General features: G+C 41.9%; 2 protein-coding genes across 6 annotated transcripts in view; one reads left to right on the top strand and one right to left on the bottom strand.

The window, feature by feature from the left end:
- Positions 1–2,992, bottom strand: part of OPN3 (opsin 3) — a 45,838-nt gene extending 42,846 nt beyond the window's left edge. The window contains exon 1 of one of the 2 annotated variants that reach the window (XM_077901493.1): positions 2,495–2,992. In XM_077901493.1, the coding sequence (XP_077757619.1) occupies positions 2,495–2,867 (373 nt within the window). In that variant the 5' untranslated portion in view covers positions 2,868–2,992. The remainder of the gene's footprint in view (positions 1–2,494) is intronic. The other variant, XM_077901492.1, reaches the window with a different exon arrangement.
- The window catches only part of WDR64 (WD repeat domain 64), a 144,115-nt gene continuing 127,523 nt past the window's right edge, over positions 2,381–18,972 (top strand). Inside the window, exons 1-3 of one of the 4 annotated variants that reach the window (XM_077901479.1) lie at positions 2,381–2,574; positions 3,902–4,074; positions 16,174–16,304. Coding sequence is in view for 2 of the 4 variants with exons in the window: in XM_077901480.1 (XP_077757606.1) it covers positions 10,602–10,746; positions 16,174–16,304 (276 nt within the window). In the remaining 2 variants the exon portion in view is untranslated. Of the gene's footprint in view, positions 2,575–3,901; positions 4,075–10,365; positions 10,747–16,173; positions 16,305–18,972 lie in introns of those variants that run through there. The other 3 variants (XM_077901480.1, XR_013381834.1, XM_077901477.1) reach the window with 3 other exon arrangements.

Genomic DNA, 18,972 nt, shown 5'->3' with positions numbered 1-18,972 from the left:
TTATCCTGCCTTCTTCTAGCAGGGTGTGCGGAGGAAGACAGAACCCAGGAAGGTATACAAAGAAATGTAACCGCAGCATGGGTTTATTCTTGGCTTGGGAGATAGAGCAAAGGATATAAACCGTAAGTGCAAAAACCAGGCACCTTCTAACCTACAGATGTCGAGTCCTCAAAATACTAAGCACATAGGACAGAACAATCTTAACACTTAGCTCACTCTTCCATACAAGAGGTAACAAAACTGAACAAAACTGATAGCAAGAGAGATTAAGTGACTGGGAAAGTCCACACAGCAGGTTAGCCAGGTGATGGAGTAGAACCCACTCTCATGTCATCAGACCAGTGCGCTTCCCACCTGATGGGCAGCCTCTCCAGGAACCTCTGGAACAAGCAGCCTCTTTGAAATTTTCAAATTTCATCCTCCTTCAACACTTCACGGTTGGCTAGTTCTTGTTCAGGGATAACTACAGGGGAAGCATCTTCCCTTTCTTCAACTATAACCCTTATCTGGAAGCACAATCCTTGGAATTTACTTCAGGCAAAGAAATTCTTAATCTTGGCTAAGCACTTTTCAGTTCCTTCATAATCCCGCTACTGACTTGTTTCCCAGGACTTAAACAAAGTCTTTGAACCTCTTACCCCAGAGTTTCCACCTCTAATTTAAAAACAGGGATAAAGTCATGGTTGAAAGCAGTAACTATATGCCCAGAGAAATAGAGAAACAGAGCAATTGTCAGGCAAAACACTGTGTGGTGAGCATTTCTAGCAGTCTTGGAAATCCCTTCGGACTAGGATGGGACTGAGCAGGGAGGAATGAAGGAGGAGGAAGCAATGGAAGGAGACACAGCAGCAGAATGAGGTCACAGAGGCAAAGATGAGGAAGAGGGTGAATGCTGGTCCTAATAAAGAAGTCAACATACCCTTGTTTTTAAACCCCCAGGCACAGAGTCCAAATAGAAACAGAACTGCCCAGCACAGAAAAAGCACTTCTTGGAAATACCAACTTTCACTTCTGTGATCAAACACTTGTTGCCCACCCCAGGGAGCATTACTGAGGACACTTCAGGTCTAAGCTTCAATCACCCTCCGTAAATGAAAACTTAGCCCTGCCTTAAAAATTGCCTGACAGGTATTTTAAATTAATGTAGAGTATAAGCACATAGCCGTCTATATCACCACCTACATACACTTAGAAACCCCACCCAGTTTCAAATCTTTGTATAAACAAAATTCTCAGATTGCTTACGGGGGGGGGGGGGGGGGAGTAGTATTAGAATATTAGAATCAATGAGTCAATCAAATAAAGGAAACCATGATTTCTATGACATTTTTTCTTTCCTTCAAAATACCAAGAATGAATTATAACAAATATCATCATATTTGGGTTTGCCACAACTTATGAGGTTGGTAAGACAACTTCCGATAATGCTACATAGGTTTTGTTCTCAAATACGTGCTAAGATAAAAGCAGTAATAAATTAACATTACATTTCAGGATTATTTTTTTCAAGGAACTTTAAGACCTGAGAAATACACATCCCTATTTCACATCTTGTGCAAATTAAATTCCTGGAACACGCACAGAAAGCTAATTCCCAAGCTTAGAAAAAAAAAAAAAATCACACTTTCAATGATACATTGAGTGGATCATCCTTCAAAATGTCAAGTCTCAGTGAGACTTGAACCTTCTACAGGATCAGGACTATTTTGAAACAAATTTTCAATTAACAAACAAGTTCTACTTTAATGAAATCTCCTGGCTGCAGAGCTAATTATCTGACCATCTAGGGTGGGATTTTCTGCTGTCATCTCACCTTAGATTTCGGGTGTGCTGGAACCACTGAGGAGGAAAATACAGTAAAAAACGGCTTAGAGGCCACATGCCGATTTGCACTCTTGAGACCTGAATGAAGCGCTTTCACTTCCTAGGAAGCATTCAAAGCATTCAAATGAGCAAAATTAAAGAAAACAAAATTACACACTGCCACTCTGCCACATTTCTACTTCTCATTTTAGGAAAACAAACAGTATCGAATTAGATCTCTTCGCATCACCCTCTCCAGCTTTCATGAGTTAGTCACTCTTTTCCTTGAATCTGTTGACTCTACAGCCCCTCGTTTCTTTCATCAAAGTGTAAAGCCGCTTGTTTCGTGCCCTGTCGAACTGTATCCGGGGATGAAAACAGAAATGAGATGAACTGGACAGCGGATGGAGGGCGACGGGCAGGACCTGGGCCGAAGCCGGGCTGGGGGTCCGGGGGGGGCCGCGGGGAGAGGAGTGGCCCCAGGGGCGGGGGCGACGGCAGGGGCAGTCGGAGGGCGGCAGGCCAGGCAGCGCGGGGTGGACGAGGGCGGGGGAGGGCCGGGGAGGGCCGGGGAGGCCGCCCGCCGAGGAGCAGGAGCGCAGCGGGACGGGCGGCGGGGGACGCGCAGGGAGGGCGGCGCTGCAGGGAACGCCAAGTTTCCGGGGAACGCTTCCCCCCCGGCCCGACTCACCGAAGAGGCTGCTGCTAAACCCGTCCCACACGCAGCCCACGGAGTCCCAGACCCAGCCGTTCCTCAGACAGGACACGAAGGTAAAGGTGACCCCGAAGAGGGACACCAGCAGGTCGCTGAGGCTGAGGTTGACCAGCAGGAGGTGGGTGGGGGTGCGGAGCCGCTGGAACTTAGAGTAGAGGACGAGCACCAGCAGGTTGTTGCCGACGCCCAGCAGCCCGACGGAGCCGAGCAGCAGCGCCAGGCGCTCGTAGGTGCCGGGGCTGAAGAGCGGCGCGGGGCTCAGCGTCCCCGCCGGTCCCGGTCCCTCGGCGCCCGCGGCCCCGCCGCCCTCCCAGTGGCCCTGGCCGCCGCTGCGGTTCCCCGAGTACATGGCCCGGCGCCGGCGCGCTCGGCGGAAGAGGCGCTCAGCCTCCCGCGACGCCCGCGGCGCGCTCCGCACTGGGTGGGGCTCCGGCTCGGCAGCCCTCTCGGGCCATTGTGCGCGCCAAGACCGCGACGCGTCGCCCGGGCCCGCCCTCCCCCGCCCCTTCCGCCCGGCGCGCCCCGTAGCCCCGCCCCCTCCCCCGCGCGCCGCGTTCCCGCCGCTCCCCCCACCCCAGCGCGCCCTCGTAGCCCCGCCCCCTCCGCCCTGGTCGCCCCCGTAGCCCCGCCCCCGTAGCCCTGGGCGCCCCCGTAGCCCCGCCCCCTCCCCCGCGCGCCGCGTTCCCGCCGCTCCCCCCACCCCAGCGCCCCCTCGTAGCCCCGCCCCCTCCGCCCTGGGCGCCCCTGTAGCCCCGCCCCCTCCCCCGCGCGCCGCGTTCCCGCCGCTCCCCCCACCCCAGCGCCCCCTCGTAGCCCCGCCCCCTCCGCCCTGGGCACCCCTTGTAGCCCCGCCCCCCCCGCGCGCCGCGTTCCCGCCGCTCCCCCCACCCCAGCGCCCCCTCGTAGCCCCGCCCCCTCCGCCCTGGGCACCCCTTGTAGCCCCGCCCCCCCCGCGCGCCGCGTTCCCGCCGCTCCCCCGACCCCGGCCGCCGCTCCCCGGGGGCTTTCCAGCCCCTCCCGCTGGCTCGTCTACGGTTTTGCTCGCTCCTCCGGCCCCAGACTCTCCAGAGCCCTGTACCCCTGCCCGGGCGTGTGTCCGCGCGCGTGGACGCGCGTCGAGCCGGCGGAGAGAAGTCAGTCGGGAGGCAAACCAACCGCAGTGGCTCCCCGCACCCCATCTCCCTGCACCCAGCGGGAAAGCATCAGGCCCGCGCACCCGTTCACTCACGTTGTGCATTCACTCATTTATTGACATTTCTGAGCGCCTGCACTAACACGTGCTAAGGAGAGGGGGAGGGAGGGCCTGCCGTGTTGGGCCCCTCAGCTTCCCAGGAGGCTGTAACCGTCCGCGGCCCCGCACAGCGCCTCTCGCATCTCACACAGGTAACGCAGGTGAGCCCAGGCCGACCCGAGGCTGCCAACCTTGACCTTCCCGTCGGGCTCCAGGGTAGCGGTGCATCTGTCCTCTTACTGCGGCCTGCCAAAGCCCTTCGCTGGCAGTGGCTGCCCAGGCAGTGCCCTCAAAGCTTCAACCTAAATCTAGCAGGTATAGAGAGGTAGGTGCTATATTTAGAACAGCACACATTTTCCGCTAGGCCTTTTCCCCAGTAGTGATGAAAATATAGTACAATTCAAATATAGATTGTGAACGTGATCAGTCTGCAAGGGCCGCACTGCTGTCCCTGCCTGGCCCCTAACAAGGTCCCAAAGGAGGACCACAGTCCCGAGCCAGACCTGAAGGAAGCTCTGGAAGTGGTGACTAACACTGTGTGGAAGGGCAAAGGAATTGTCCTTTACAAGGATGTTTGTCCCTTTCACCTCTGTTCGAAAGACCAACAGAGCATGACTAGCTTCACTGAACCCGCATTCTAAATTCCCTGGACCTAGAGAATCAAATGGGGCGGGGTGATCTCTCCACCCTGGGACATTGAGCAATAGCTGAAGGGCAGTGTGTTCTGCCCTCAAAACCTTGATTTGTCTCTAAAGATTCCAGTCTGGATTTGTCATCTATGAGACTATTTAACCCATCCAGACCTTTAAAAAATTCATATGATTTTCTGTTTTAGATGTATGCGACCATTTAACAAGTTCTGTATGTTTTTTACTGTGCTTTCATCACACTTCCTGCCCAGTCTACAGTAAGTTCTCAATAGTCATTGAATGAATAAAGGAGAACTCAGTATATTGTCTCCAAAGTTTGCTTGCTTGCTTTTTTTTTTTTTCTTTCTTTCATCGGTGCTAACTCCCTGCCCTCACAAAGCTTACATTCTGGTTGTGTTGGAACAGCAGACAATAATCAAATAAGTATGTATGCAGGGTGTCAAGTGCTGTGCCATCAAGAAAAATAAGGCAGAGAAAGGATATGGGGGAGAGAGGGAAAAGGGTTATTTTATACAAGTGGTTATGGATAGCCATGCAGAGTTCTGCAGGCACAGAGAACATGTACTGGGTTGGGACTGTGCTTAGCATATTAGAGAAAAAACGTGAAAACCAATATGGTGGTAGCAGAAGGGGAATTAAGAAATGAGGGCAGAAAGGTGGGTGAGCCATGACTGGGCAGATCATGCAAGGCCATGGCCATTTTAATAAAAAGACTTTGGCTTTTAAAAAGTCCAGAGTAACAGCTATGGGAGAGGAATAATAGTAGGGGGAAAAAAAGAGGAGTAAGAGGCTTTTGGCAAATGTGTAAGAATTCTGGTAGAGTCATTTTTACAAAATTATTAACTGTTAAAGGTATTTATTATACTTGAGAGAAATAGGCACTATTACCACAAATATCATTGAAATTACTAATAATGGTATATATATTTTTTATATATTTTCAGAATAATGATAAGATGATGGCAAAATACTGCAACTTAAAAAGAAAGTGCAATACTGGCATCAGGACAGACATATAGTCCAACAGAACAGAATCGTCAAATATAAACCTTCATGCACATGATCAATTGATTTTTGATAAGGAGAGTCTTTCCAATACAGGGTGCTAGGAAACCTGGATGTCCACCTGAAAAAAAAAAAAAAATGAAGTTTAACCCTTCTCTTATACCATATAGAAAAATTAACTCAAAAAGGATCAACAGCTAAATTTAAGCACTAAAACTATAGAACTTTTAGAAAAAAAGACAGGAAAAGAGTCTTCATTACATTGGATTTGGCAATAATTTCTGGGATATGACACCAAAAGCACAGATAACAAAAGAAAAAATAAATAAATTGAACTCCAACAAAATTTAAAATTTTTGTGCATCAAGGGACAGTAGTATCATGAGAGTGAAATGATAACTCATACAATATTACAAATCATAGCTCTGTAAAAGATTAGTATCTGTAATATAAAAAGAACTCCTACAACTCAACAGTAACAACAAAAAAACCCCAAGGACCTAATTAAAAAAACGGGCAAAAGACAAATAGACATTTCTACAAAGATATACAAATGGCCGATAAGCACATGAAAAGAGGTTCAACATCATCAGTCATAAGGGAAATGCAAAGCCACAAATGAAATATCACTTCATGCAGACTAGGATGGCTATCCTCAAAAACTAAACTCTAGACCAAAAAAAAAAAAAAAAAGGAAAATAGTAAGTGTTGGCAAGGATGTGGAGAAATTATAACCCTGGTGTGCTCCTGCTGCTGAGAATGCAAGATGGTAGTGTAGCCACTATGGAAACAGTATGACAGTTTCTCAAAAAGTTAAACTTAGAAGTATTATATGATCCAGTGATTCCACTCATATATATGTGTGTATAGATATAGATCTCCCAAAGAATTGAAAGCAGGAACTTGAATAGATATTTGTACACCAATGCTTATAGTACCCAAAACGTGAAAATAACTTAAATGCCCATCATCAGATAAATGGATGAATAAAATGTGGCATACAATGGAATATTCAATCATAGAAAGGAATGAAATTCTAGTATGTTATGACATGGATAAACCTGGAAAACATTATGCTAAGTGAAATAAGCCAAACACAAAAGGACAAGTGTGTGATTCAACTTATGTGAGGTACCTAGCATAGGCAAATTCATGGACACAGAATTATGGCTGCCAGAGGCTGAGATAGGAGGAACTGGGAGTTAGTGGTTAAGATCACAGAGCTTCAACTTGAGATGATGCAGAAGTTCTGGAAATGGTCCGTGGTGATGGTTGCATAACATTGTAAATGTACTTAATGCCACAGAATTGTACACTTTTATGTTACATATATTTTGTTTTATATTTTACCACAATAAAAAAGTATATGCAAATTGTGCCTGCATCTAACAGAGTAGGAAAACATATGTAATCAGTTTTTTGAGCAAGGTGGACTCAGCATGTATAAGCAGAAAGTAACTTTACTCTCTACCCCATTACTGATTTCAAATGTCTTCTCTGCACCTGTTCTTTAACTGCCTTTGAATGGCATTTTATCAAGTCCCAAGGCCTTACTAGTGACTTTCAATTAATATAACATCCTGAACGTTATAATATTGAAACATCAAAACTCATAGAAAACTCATTTGTCCACCCTCCAAAACAGAGCCAGCTTCAGGCCTGGAGAACTTCAGATGTTAGGTGTGGAGGGGACAACAAGTTTAGCTGCTCCCATTCCCTAAATCTACTACCTTTAGATGCTACTCTGGGCCCCTTTGGGATTTGAAGCAAAAATCCTCCCTGATTGGTAAAGTTGTCCTCTAATGTTGGGACCCTCTCATTATAGCAGATTTTAAATACTGTCTTCTAGGATGATTTGTGGGTTCTTTTGAAGACCTGAGGTCACAGAGATCTTTCTCTCACAAGTTCCTTGACAGGGGCAATGCTTTTATCAGCTGGCTGCTTGAACCTCCCTCTAACACCTTACTTAAGGCCCCCAGACCCTGCAGGCAGTCATCTTCAGTAGGGGCCCTCAGAGTCTAGCATCTGGCCCTCTGGAAATGTATGAATACTTATCCCACCAATTTTCGAATGTGGACTATGGTGGAGAATTGGCTGGCCACAGTCTCTCCCCTCCAGTGTCCACTGTGTGGAAAGAAGTTGAGAAAAGTCACAGCCCCTTGACTACTCTGAAAATTCCAAGGAAGTGCTAATTAGTGCTCTCCTCAACCTCCCAAGACACTGCCTTCTCTTCAGTAGTTTGAAGTGGAGAATAAGGTACTACCTGCAGAACTGGTTTCCCAGAATCTCTGTGCCTCCTCCTGTATGGGCCATGCTGCCCTATCTTTTAGACTGGGGGGAGTTCTTCAATCGTATTGTAGGGCATCTCCCAAGGCTTCAGGGATCCCTTTTAATATCCTGCTCACTGAAGTATTAAATCATCCGGGTCCCTCTATTTCAAGCAAGTCCTTTGTAAGGTACAAGGGGTCGGTGAGGGGGAATGGAGACAGGTTTTAGCTGTCGTTTTTGCATGGGAACACTGATAATCCCCAGCCTTCTGCATCAGGCACATGTCACCTGATAAGTAACTTCGACCCTTATATAATTGAGTAAACTTCCAAAGACTGGGATGCATACATCTCCCCTCTCTCTAAACTTTGTCCCTGGTAGGAAGGAAATCCCTACAGAAAAATCTTGCCAAATGTATCTGTACCTTTTCCTGCCTTACAAAACATTTAGTGAATGTAATTGAATTTTAAAAAGAGAGAGAGAATCTGGGGTGGTTCTGAATGTCAATTCTCCTGGTGCATATAGCTCCTCAGATATGTAGCAATCAGCTTAATGTATAAACTGTGTACATATCCACACTCTCCTTCCCCAAAATGCATATATTTGTTTAAAAATGAAATCTCATTTACAACCTTGCTCTTAAAAGCAGAGTGTGAGTGACCATGGAGTTGGGAAAGAGTAAATACTTAAGTTTCTTAAAAGAACTGGTTAGTGAAGTCATGATTTATATATAATCAGGATAAATCAGAATAACTCAATGAAGATATCACTCTCTGGGGTGAAATAGCATTCTCAGCTCATGCATGTGGCAGGGCACAGGGGAAATAAAAACAAGTTATGTACAAAGGATCAGGGATTGAATAGCTTATGATTAGCAGCAGAAGCTGATCCGAAAAGACTTCTTGTAACAACAGGAGAAGCAAAAAGACAATGAAATAGTATCTTCAGAATATTAAACGAAAGCGATTTCCAACCTAGAATTCTAAACCCAACCAAATAGCAATCAAATGCAAAAGAAGATTAAGAATGTTTTCAAACATGCAAGGTATTTCAAAAATTTATCTTCCAGGCACTACTTCTGGATGTAAGCCACCAAAATGCAGGAATAAGTCATGGAAAAGAAAGGCAAAGGACATAATAGGGAGGATAAGAGAATTCCCAAAATGATGGCAAAGGGGGATAGCAGCTATGTCCTGACACACAGATGGCATCAGCCCAGGCTGCAGGAATGTGACTCAAGAGACAGGCACGTAGAAGAATGAAATCAGGATGCCTTCTTTTGTATCATCTTTTTATACTAGCTCAGGGAAACCATTTCACCTATTTTTTTTTCCATTTCACCTATTTTTTAATAAACTTTATTTTTTCAAGTTTATTTATTTTTTAGTAATCTGTACATCTGATATAGGGCTTGAACTCATGACCCTGAGATCAAGAGTCACATGTTCTTCCAACTGAGCCAGCGAGGTGCCCCTTTAGAACAGTTTGAGATTTACAGAAAAACAGAATGCAGACAATTCCCATATACCTTCTCACTCGGTTTCTCTTCTTTTTTTTTTAAAGGTTTAATTAATTTATTTAACACAGAAAGAGAAAATGCAAGCAGGGGGAGCAGCAGAAGGAGAGGGAGAAGCAGGCTCCCGGCTGAACAGGGAGCCCAACTCAAGGGCTCCATTCCAGGACCCCGGGGTCATGACCTGAGTGGAAAGCAGATGTTTGACTGAGCCACCCAGTGGCCCCTACCCAGTTTCTCTTAACATCTTACATTAGTTTGGTTTATTTGTTACAACTAATGAATGAATATTTATACTTTGCTCTTCACTTAAAGCCCACACACAATAAATCAGATTGCATTAATTTTTACCTAATGTCTTTTTCTGTTCCTGGTCCCAACCAGGATACCACATTACATTGAGTAATCAAATCTCCTTAGTGTTCTCCTGGCTTCTCAGGCATTCCTCATTTCTCACAACCTTGATAGTTTGAGAAGTACTGGTCAGGGTTTTTTGTTTGTTTGTTTATTGAAGTATAGTTGACAAAAATGTCATATTAGTTTCAGGTGTACATCATGGTGACTGGACAATTCTATACATTACTCTGTACTCACCATAATAAGTATAGTATCATTTGTCACCACCCTACGTCATTACAAAATTAATGACTATATTCCCTATACTGTATTCAACTAATAACGTCTTGAAGAACTTTTCTCTCACTCAAAAACTATTCCTTCCCCATCCCTGCCTCACTTTATTATTTTAATTGAAGATCAGTTCATAAAGGAAGAAGAAACTTTTTTATTCCCTACTACCTCTAAAAAACCTTTTTGAGGACAGAAATGACAAATGCTGAAATACAGACTTTCATCTTTAGGAGCTTGTGATTCGATATCCAGTACAGCTGCAGGAATGAGTGTCAACTTGACTCTCCTCATCATCTTGAGGAAGGCAAATGGTTTGAGGTGGGAGGAGATACAGGAGAGAGAAAGTAATGCCCAGTTTCCTTCCCTGGCCTTTACCAATTTTACTTCCCTCTCAGGGTGTGTACACACACACACATCACTTACACAGTTTGTGGGGAAAGAAAACTCAATGCACACCTTCTGAAGGAAGGGGAGGTTACAGAGATATTATGATGCAATGAGGACCATATGAAAGACACTGGTAACATTATGAGGTCAGGATTTTTACTGAAATGCTTGCCTATATGAAATGCATTAGACTAAACCAAGGTTCCTCTCTGCTAATGGCAACTCTCCTACTGACAACTCTGACTCCTCCCCACAGTATGAGATTTTAAGAACAAAGGAATGAGAGCTGGGACAAACATTGAGACAGCAGGGAAGCACTGTGACAGCTGGAAGATTTTTCAAGTTGGCAAATTAGTGCTATTTCTTTCTATACAGAAATAGCGGATTCCCTATGTCCCCATGGATATCATGGAGGAAAAGCGCTTAAGCATTGCACTTCAGATTACCAATTTCAGGACAGCTTTGACGGAGTTTGAAATATTGGTTGAACGTGTAGCAGCCCAGAAAAGAGATGAAAGAGCAGGCCTGTTTATCCAAAAAGAAGGTAAGATCAGTAATGAAGGGCAGACCAGTTGGGTGTGTTGATTAGAACCGTGAAATGTTTCAATCCATCAAAGAGAAGCAACATAGCTTAATAGCAAAGACATCAAATGGGGGACCGGAGTTCTGACTCTGTCTCTAAATAGCTAAGTGGTTCTGGGGAAGCTTTGTTCACTTCTCTCAACCTTAATTGTCTCACAAATGTAAAATTAAAAGATTGGATTAAGTGACATCTTAGGGCTCTTCCATGGGATCTATATCTGATGGCTTGCTGTTGACCTGGGACTCTCAAAAGTACACAATAACCATTAGCAAGCCATGGAAGCCACCTTGCCATCTCTTAACAGTATTGTGAGACCATAAAGACTTTCATAAATAGGACAAAGTTTTTTTCTGACATTTTGCTTCACTGTCTGGGCCTCTCCTCATGTCTCTAGGCTGGAATGATTTTGAACATGCCATGGTAAGGGGAATGAGGTAGGCAGTGGTCTGCCAGGGATATTAACAGCAGAAATATCAACACAGAATGGAGTACACCACCAGGGTCAGGGCTCAAGCGGACAGCTTCAGGGCATTGAGGACAGCAGTGACAAATAAGGCTTACCAGCAGAATAAAAGACTAATGAAACAAAGCCTGCTGTTCTAAGAAAAAGAGCAGAGCCCATATAGCTGCAAAGAGGTCGGCAGGGCCAGCCTCTTAATGTGCCAGACTGTAGAGCCACAAATGAGTAAAATGGTTGACTTTGGATGTTCAAACACAAGCTGGTATTATTTGACTAGTGTTTAAGAATTTATAAATCATTTTTAAAAAAAGAATTTACAAATCACCTTAATATAATTTAATTGATTCTGTTGACTATTCTAATGGACAAACATTACTATCATTGCTATTACTCCCATTTTATTTGTTAAAAGATGGCAGGTACAGGTAAAATATCTGCCAGAATCACTCAACCTCAATGTGTTAGAGCTAAGACTCGGAGCTTCGAGATGTGCTTTTTAGATGAGTGTGAACTTGGCTGGGCTTTCCAAACCACCAGACAGAACTTTTCTTTTTCCTCAGTCAGCCTGTTTACCTGTCTCTATAATTTATTTTCCAAACTTTTACCACCCTCTGGATCTCAGCTTCTCTCAGCCAGGCTTCCAGCATCATAAGAAAAAGCAAGACCAAAAGACAAGAATTCCCTCAAAATCCCCTTCCTCTACTTCTGAGTTTCCACAAAGCAGCACCTGTCATTTTATCCATCCGTCCTCCTGTCTAAGGCTATCACTTTGGTGCAACAACTTCAAAGTCTGCTTTCCATTCGCTTTGTCCTCTCAAACTAAAATATACCCAAATGTCCTGACCTTGACTTTCTCTTCCCTATAACCTACGACCATATGCCTTTCCATGCTTCTCCACTAAATCTCCCCACAGCATCACCACTTAATTTTCAATCTACTCAATCCGACTTCTCTCATCACTTTGCTGAAAATGTTCCTACTGAGGTATCCCAGCACCTAATATGGCTGCCAGATTCAATCAATTGTTTTTATTTTCGGGCTTTCTTGACTCTTTCACTGCATTAGGAGCTCACTCCTCTGCTTCCAGAAACTGTCTCCTCTGTGTCTCTCATCACACCCCTCTCTTCTTATTTTTCCCTTTTCTCATTCTTTGTCTCTTTTATTTTTTGAGCTTTACCCGTGTTCTCTCTCAGTCGCACAGATGCCATCCACCTAGTCTCCTAAGCTGAATATCTTACTATAATCTGTATTTCTTGGACTCTTATTCTTGGGTTATTACAACCGCCTTTTGATATAATCATCTTCTTGCCAAGGTTTTTTCCTTAAAAAGTTATTTTTAACTGTCACATTCCCGGCTTATTAACTCAGCTGTAAAGTTCACATATGTGACCTTGCCAATTGGGACTCTTCCCAGCCATGCCTCAATCTACCTTTCCAGCCTCAGCTGTTGGAACTTCCCTCCGTGAACTTCCTGTTCTAATATGAACTTTTCAGCATTCCCAAGCACCTCATACTGGTAATGACTCTAATATTGCATGTGTCATTCTCCCAATGTAGAGTGCCTTTCCTCCCCTTTTTTGTCTCTGTAAACTTTGCTTATCTTTTAAGACCCAAATCAAATGTCATCTTGTAAAAACTTTCCCCAGATGAAGCCATCCTTAACACTGTGAATGCTCTTTCTTGCCATCTGGAAGATTTCGCTTGACCTGCTGAAATCGATGTATATGTGTCTCTTCCTGCCCACAGCACTTGAACTACAAATGCTTTGAAGGTTTTGTAACCCTAGGGCTAGCTCAGTCCAGAAGTGCTCCCTAAGTATGTACTAAGCAGGCGCGCCTGAGTAGCTCAGTCAGTTAAGCATCAGGCACTTGATCTCAGCTCAGGTCTTAATCTCGGGGTCATGAATTCAAGCTGGGCATGGAGCCTACTTAAGAAAAAAAAAAAAGAGTGCTAAACCAACAAGCTAATCTTGCTTTCGCTTAGACCTTGTCGTCACAAAGTCACATTGAAAAACTTCCTTTCTCTATAGTTCATATGTTATGGTAAATATATATTTTCATATATATTTTATAGATATATATGTGATGTTTATTTTATAGAATATTGTACTATAATATACTACAGCATGATGTATAGTAGCATAATGTATAGTAGACATACAAAATACTATGTATTATATAAGTGTGTGTGTGTATATATGTATATAGTATAGATTCCTTAAAAACTAATTAATGCTAAATTCCCTTCTATGACAAAGGGACTGATTTGAAAGATTGGGAGGGAGAAATTTAATCTTAACTTTATCAGACTGTAAATACTGGCATACATTCATATTCATTCATAAACACTGGAAAATAGGACCTACTCACTATCGGCAAGAAGCTAAGAACTAGAGAGAATGATTTTTTAATATATTTTTATATAAGTTTAATTTGCCAACGTATAACACCCAGTGTTCATCGCATCACATACCTTCTTTAATGCCCATCACAGGTTACCCCATCCCCTCACCACCACCTCCCCTTCTGAACTCTTTGTTCATTTCCCAGAGTTAGGAGACTCTCATGGATTTTCCCATTCAGTTTCCTTCCTTTCCCTTATGGTCTCTTTTACTATTTCTTGAGAGTATGTTTTTAATGTAACAGTGTCTAGCTCAAAAATTATGTCAAGGAATTGATCCAAGAATCCATCTGTGCAGTATTGTTCTTTAATCTTCTTGTCAATGACCTGATTGAATTAAAATCACCCCAGGAAAGAAAAGTTTCATCATCCTCATCTAGCCGCATTTACAATGAGACACATTTACATAAAGATACATTATACCCACAATGGTGTGAATTTATTTATTTATTTATTTATTTATTTATTTATTTATTTATTTATTATTTTTTTTAATGGTGTGAATTTAAAGCAGATAATCTATTTGGAATTTTTAGTTTAATATGACCAGCATGGATTGCTTTATTTTCCCCAACAATAATGGTTCTTCCTCAGTTGCCCCTGTTTGGGTAATAGCACCAAAATCTGCTGAGTTTTAAAACCAGAAACCTGAGTGTCATTCCAGAACAGGATTTCTCAACTTTGTTTCTACTGACATTTGGGGCTGGATGATTCTTTGTTCTGTGTATGTGAATGTGGGGTGGGGCAGGAGGTATACTGTCCATCATTGGATGGTTTTCAGCCTGGCCTCTACTAGATGCTGTAGCACTCCCATCCCCAATTTTAACAAACAAAATCGTCTGTAGACGATATTGCCAATGTCCTTGTGGGAGACAGAGGGCAAACCCCTTCTTAGATGAGAACCACCACTCTGGGTTCCTGCCTGTCCTTCACTCACCACTCCTGCCCTCAACAGTATCCAATCCATTACAATTCTTTGCCATTCTACTTCCAACTATATCTTGCCATCTCCAGGGCTACTTCTCAGTGACTATATATATCATCCAATTGAGGAAATTTTCAAGAGCGATAGGGGTTGTTATTAATAACTAAGTTGAGACAATCAGCATAAATGAGACTTTTCATGACAGTCCAAGATATGCAATCGACTGCTGCATTGCTCTGTCTGCCAAGCCTCCACTATATAAAACCCAAACTAATGCACTAGCCTTTCTGGCTTTATTGCTGTCACTGTTACCTCCTCACAGTAGCCAGTTTGCCTTGAAGAAAGTTTAAGGCAGTACCTTACCAGGATGCTTACCATCATGCTTAGAGTAAAATACAAATTGCTGACTCCAGCTTGACCTTCCTTCTTGATAAATCTCACCCGAAAATGCTTTCCCTGTCCTCACTATACTCAGTACTTACTGACCTTCTCAGAACATGCCAAACTCTGTCCAGTCTTAGAGTCTTTGTGTTTGTTGGCCTCTGCCTAAAATGCTCTTGTCTAGCTTTACACATGGCTGAATCCTTTTTGCTTATCGGGTCTCAGCTTAAATTTTTTACCCATGTACTTAGAGAGGCCTCCCTGAGGTCCACTGACAGATAATCCTATCACAACACCCTATTGGTTTCCTTCCTAGTACTTAGCTCACTGTATACCTAATAATGTTTACTTTGCTACTAATGGACACACATACAGTAGAGCCTGTAGAACACACTGATCTTAAGTGTATAGCACAATAAATGTGGACATCGTAAACATACCTGTAGCTACCAGGCAGATCAAAAGATTATTCCTAGCATCCCAAGAGTCCCGTCATCTCTTCTCACCTTATACAGATAACCACTCATCTAATGTCTAGCTGTAGTAAATAGTCTTGCCTGTCACAATCAGTAAATATTCTGTTTGTTTACTTGTTGATTTTATGTTTCTCCTATTAGAGCATCAACTCCCAAGAAGAGAACTTGTTTATTTAGTTCTAAGCCCAGTGTCTAGCTCAGTTCTTACACATAACAAGTTTGCAATGCATTTTTGTGTCTAACTCCTTCTTGTCTTTAGACTCAGTAGCTCCCAAGTGAATCACCACATTTGGCAAAATTGATATTCAAGCATGGTGTGTGTGTCTGTGTGTGTGTCTGTGTGTGTGTGTGTGTGTTTTCACATGGTGTCAAAGAACGGATCAAGAATTGCTCTTTACTCCCGTCCCCCCTCCACCCTAAGATGAGTTCTAGCAGACACTCCTGATTGGTTAAACTTTTCACAATAGGAAAGAAGCAATCCACTTTCTTATCTTTGTACTCGTGAACAAAACTCCTAAAATAGTTGAAACATAAGCTTTGGACCAAAGCAAAATATTTTCTTCTAAGTAATATTTTAGTCAAGGGCCGAGTTATGTTTGTAATGTAAAGAATCTTAAAATGCAGCACAATCTAGTTTTAATAGGTTGAAATGATGAAATAGATTAGAAGAGAGGAAAAGGAGCTGAGCAAACAATACAGTCCTTGGAATTTGGTAACAATGTTCTTGTACTTTGTTATGATGCAGATGCAATCGATTATGACAAGTTTTATGCTGCTGTGCAGGAGCTCTTTGGTCCAGAAGTGAAGAATCAAGATGCGAAAAGCTTTTATAGGAAGCTCTGCAACAACCCCGATGCATCTATAGACTGGTGTGAGGTAGTCACTTTTCATGTTTATCACAAGAAATCCAGGTATTATTTCTCCTTGGTCAGAATAAATAATTTAATCAAAGTGTGATTCTCACAGTGAGTATATTACACATATGAATGCCATAAAGACATGGCCACCGCTCCTGAGAATAAGACAGACAGAGATTTAGCTATATTATTAGTGGGTAATTCTTAAATACTTTTAGACTGAGATGCTAAATGGAAGAACTATACATGCCATTAACAACAACCAAGTTGTTAATTGTCTTCATTGCATTATCAATGACATATTCTTTTTCAATAGTTTCAATGTGTAGAAATATCATATAAAAGAAGAAAAAGACTATCATTGACCACTTCTTACATTTTCTGAGTCACTTCCTTGTCCGTGTAGCTTTGTCTCCCTTCCACCAACTTCTGTTCTTCTTGGATGAACATATAGATATGCAGTTTGATTAAGTGATCTATGGGCTATGGAAAAGGAGAAAGAAATGCCTCTGATCTTTGTTGAACTCACAGAAGACTATCTAGGTTTGTTTATAAACCAGATTCTTCCTATTCTAAAATGATTTGAAGTAACTTACATTTTAAGAAAATGTTTATAAAAATTTCATACATGCATGCAAAGCAATTGAAGTAATAATAAAAATTATCAGGCCCTTTTTCAAAAATCAGTAGATATAGGGGCATCTAGGTGGCTCAGTTAAATATCTGACTCTTGATTTTGGCGCAGGTCATGATCCTCAGGGTTGTCAGATCAAACCGTGCATCGGGCTCCTGATTAAGATTCTCTCTGCCTCTCTGCTTCTCAAAAAAAAAAAAAAAAAAAAAAAAATCACTAGCTATAGTAGACAAAAGGAAAAGCAAAGATTTAAAGGATTTGACTATCACTTTTACAAAGATATGTATAGTTCTATTTATACATATGTAGATGTGATAAATAGAACTTGAACCCAAGATATAAGAAAGACCTATCTTTCTCAATTATATATAGGGCCATGACAAAACAGTGCATGTATAAAGCTAAAAAGGACATTTCAATAAATTCCAATATAATCAAATTAGAAATCAATAATAAAAGACAGCCCAAATTGCTAAGAACTGACCAAATAAAAAAAAATAATCAACTAATTTTGGGAAAAAGACTGCAAACAAAAAGCCTATTAAGCCTTTAAAGAATACATAATTCCCTCAATATATACATTTTCATACAACTTAAGAAAAACTGAAAAGCTATCCAACTCATTTCATGAAGCTGAAACTACATGAACTGAACAAAGATAAAATGTCAGGGAACTATAAGCCAATATTATTTATGACTATAGATGCTGAAATCCTAAGTAACATTTTAACAAATCAAATCCAGCAGTGCATTAAAAAAATCACTTTTGAGTAGAACTTAACCCCAGAAAGGTAAGGGCAATTTAATATTAGGAAGTCTAGTAATGTATTTCATTCAACATGTTAGAGGAGAAAAAATAATATGATAATCTTAATTAGAAGTTAGCAAACTAAAGCTCATGGACCAAACTCTACAGCCACTTGTTTTGTGAACAAGGTTTATTGAGACACAGAACATTCACCCGTCTGTATACTGTCTGTGGCTGTGTCTCTGCTACATGTACAGAACTGAATATTGTGACAGAGACTGAATGGTCTGCAAGCTGACAATATTTACTACCTGGCCCTTTTCAGGAAAAGTTTGCTGACTCTTGATTTTAAACAAACACAGAAATAAAAAAGGTATTTGAATCAAATTCCTGTAGCCATTCTTCTTTTCAAAAAGAAAAAAAATTCTTAGAGTAGGAATGACGGATAATTCCCTGAACTTGGTAAAGGATTGTGTTCATTTTCTGTAGCTACTGTAAAAAATTACCACAAATTTAGCAACTTTTCCCTCAACTTTATTGACATACAACATTGTGTAAGTTTAAGGCGTACAATGTATTAATTTGTATATTCATATATGTCAAAATGGCCATCTCCATAGGATTAGCTGATGCCTCCATCATGTCACATAATTACCCTTTTATTTTTGTGGGAAGAATATTAAAGACTTACTCTGTTAGTAACTTTGAAGTATATCATGCAGCATTCTTAACTATAATTGCCATGCTGTACATCAGATCCCCGAACACATTCATCTTATAATTGGAAGTTTGGACCCTTTGAAGCACATGTCCCTTTTCCCCTGATAACCACCATTCTAGTCTGTTTTTCTGGGTTCAGCTTCTTTTGATTCCGCATATAAGTGATAGTATGCCTTTCTGTGTCTGATTTATTTCACTTAGCCTAATGCCCTCAAAATCCACCCATACTGTTGCAAATGGCAAGATTTCTTTCTCTCTAAACTTAACAACTTGAAGAAACACATTTATTATCTCACTGTTTCTATGGATCAGGATTCTTTTTTTTTTATTTTTTTTTTATTTTTTTTATTTTTATTTTTTTTTTTTGGATCAGGATTCTGAGCACAGTTTAACTGGGTTCTCTGTTCAAGGTCTCATAATGCTGCAGTCAAGATATTCTCATTTGGAGACCTGACTTATGAAGAATCTCCTTCCAGGCTCATTTTTCATTGAGAGAATGCATTTCCTTGTTGTATGACCAAGGGACTCAGCTTCTTATTGTCTAGAAGCTGGAGACTAGAAAATGCCCTCATATCTCCCAGGCTC

This window comes from Canis aureus, chromosome 6 (genome assembly GCF_053574225.1).
Source record: "Canis aureus isolate CA01 chromosome 6, VMU_Caureus_v.1.0, whole genome shotgun sequence".
Classification (NCBI taxonomy): Eukaryota; Metazoa; Chordata; class Mammalia; order Carnivora; family Canidae; genus Canis; species Canis aureus.
The sequence above is the reverse complement of the archived record's forward strand: the minus strand, read 5'-3'. Positions and strand labels throughout refer to the sequence as shown.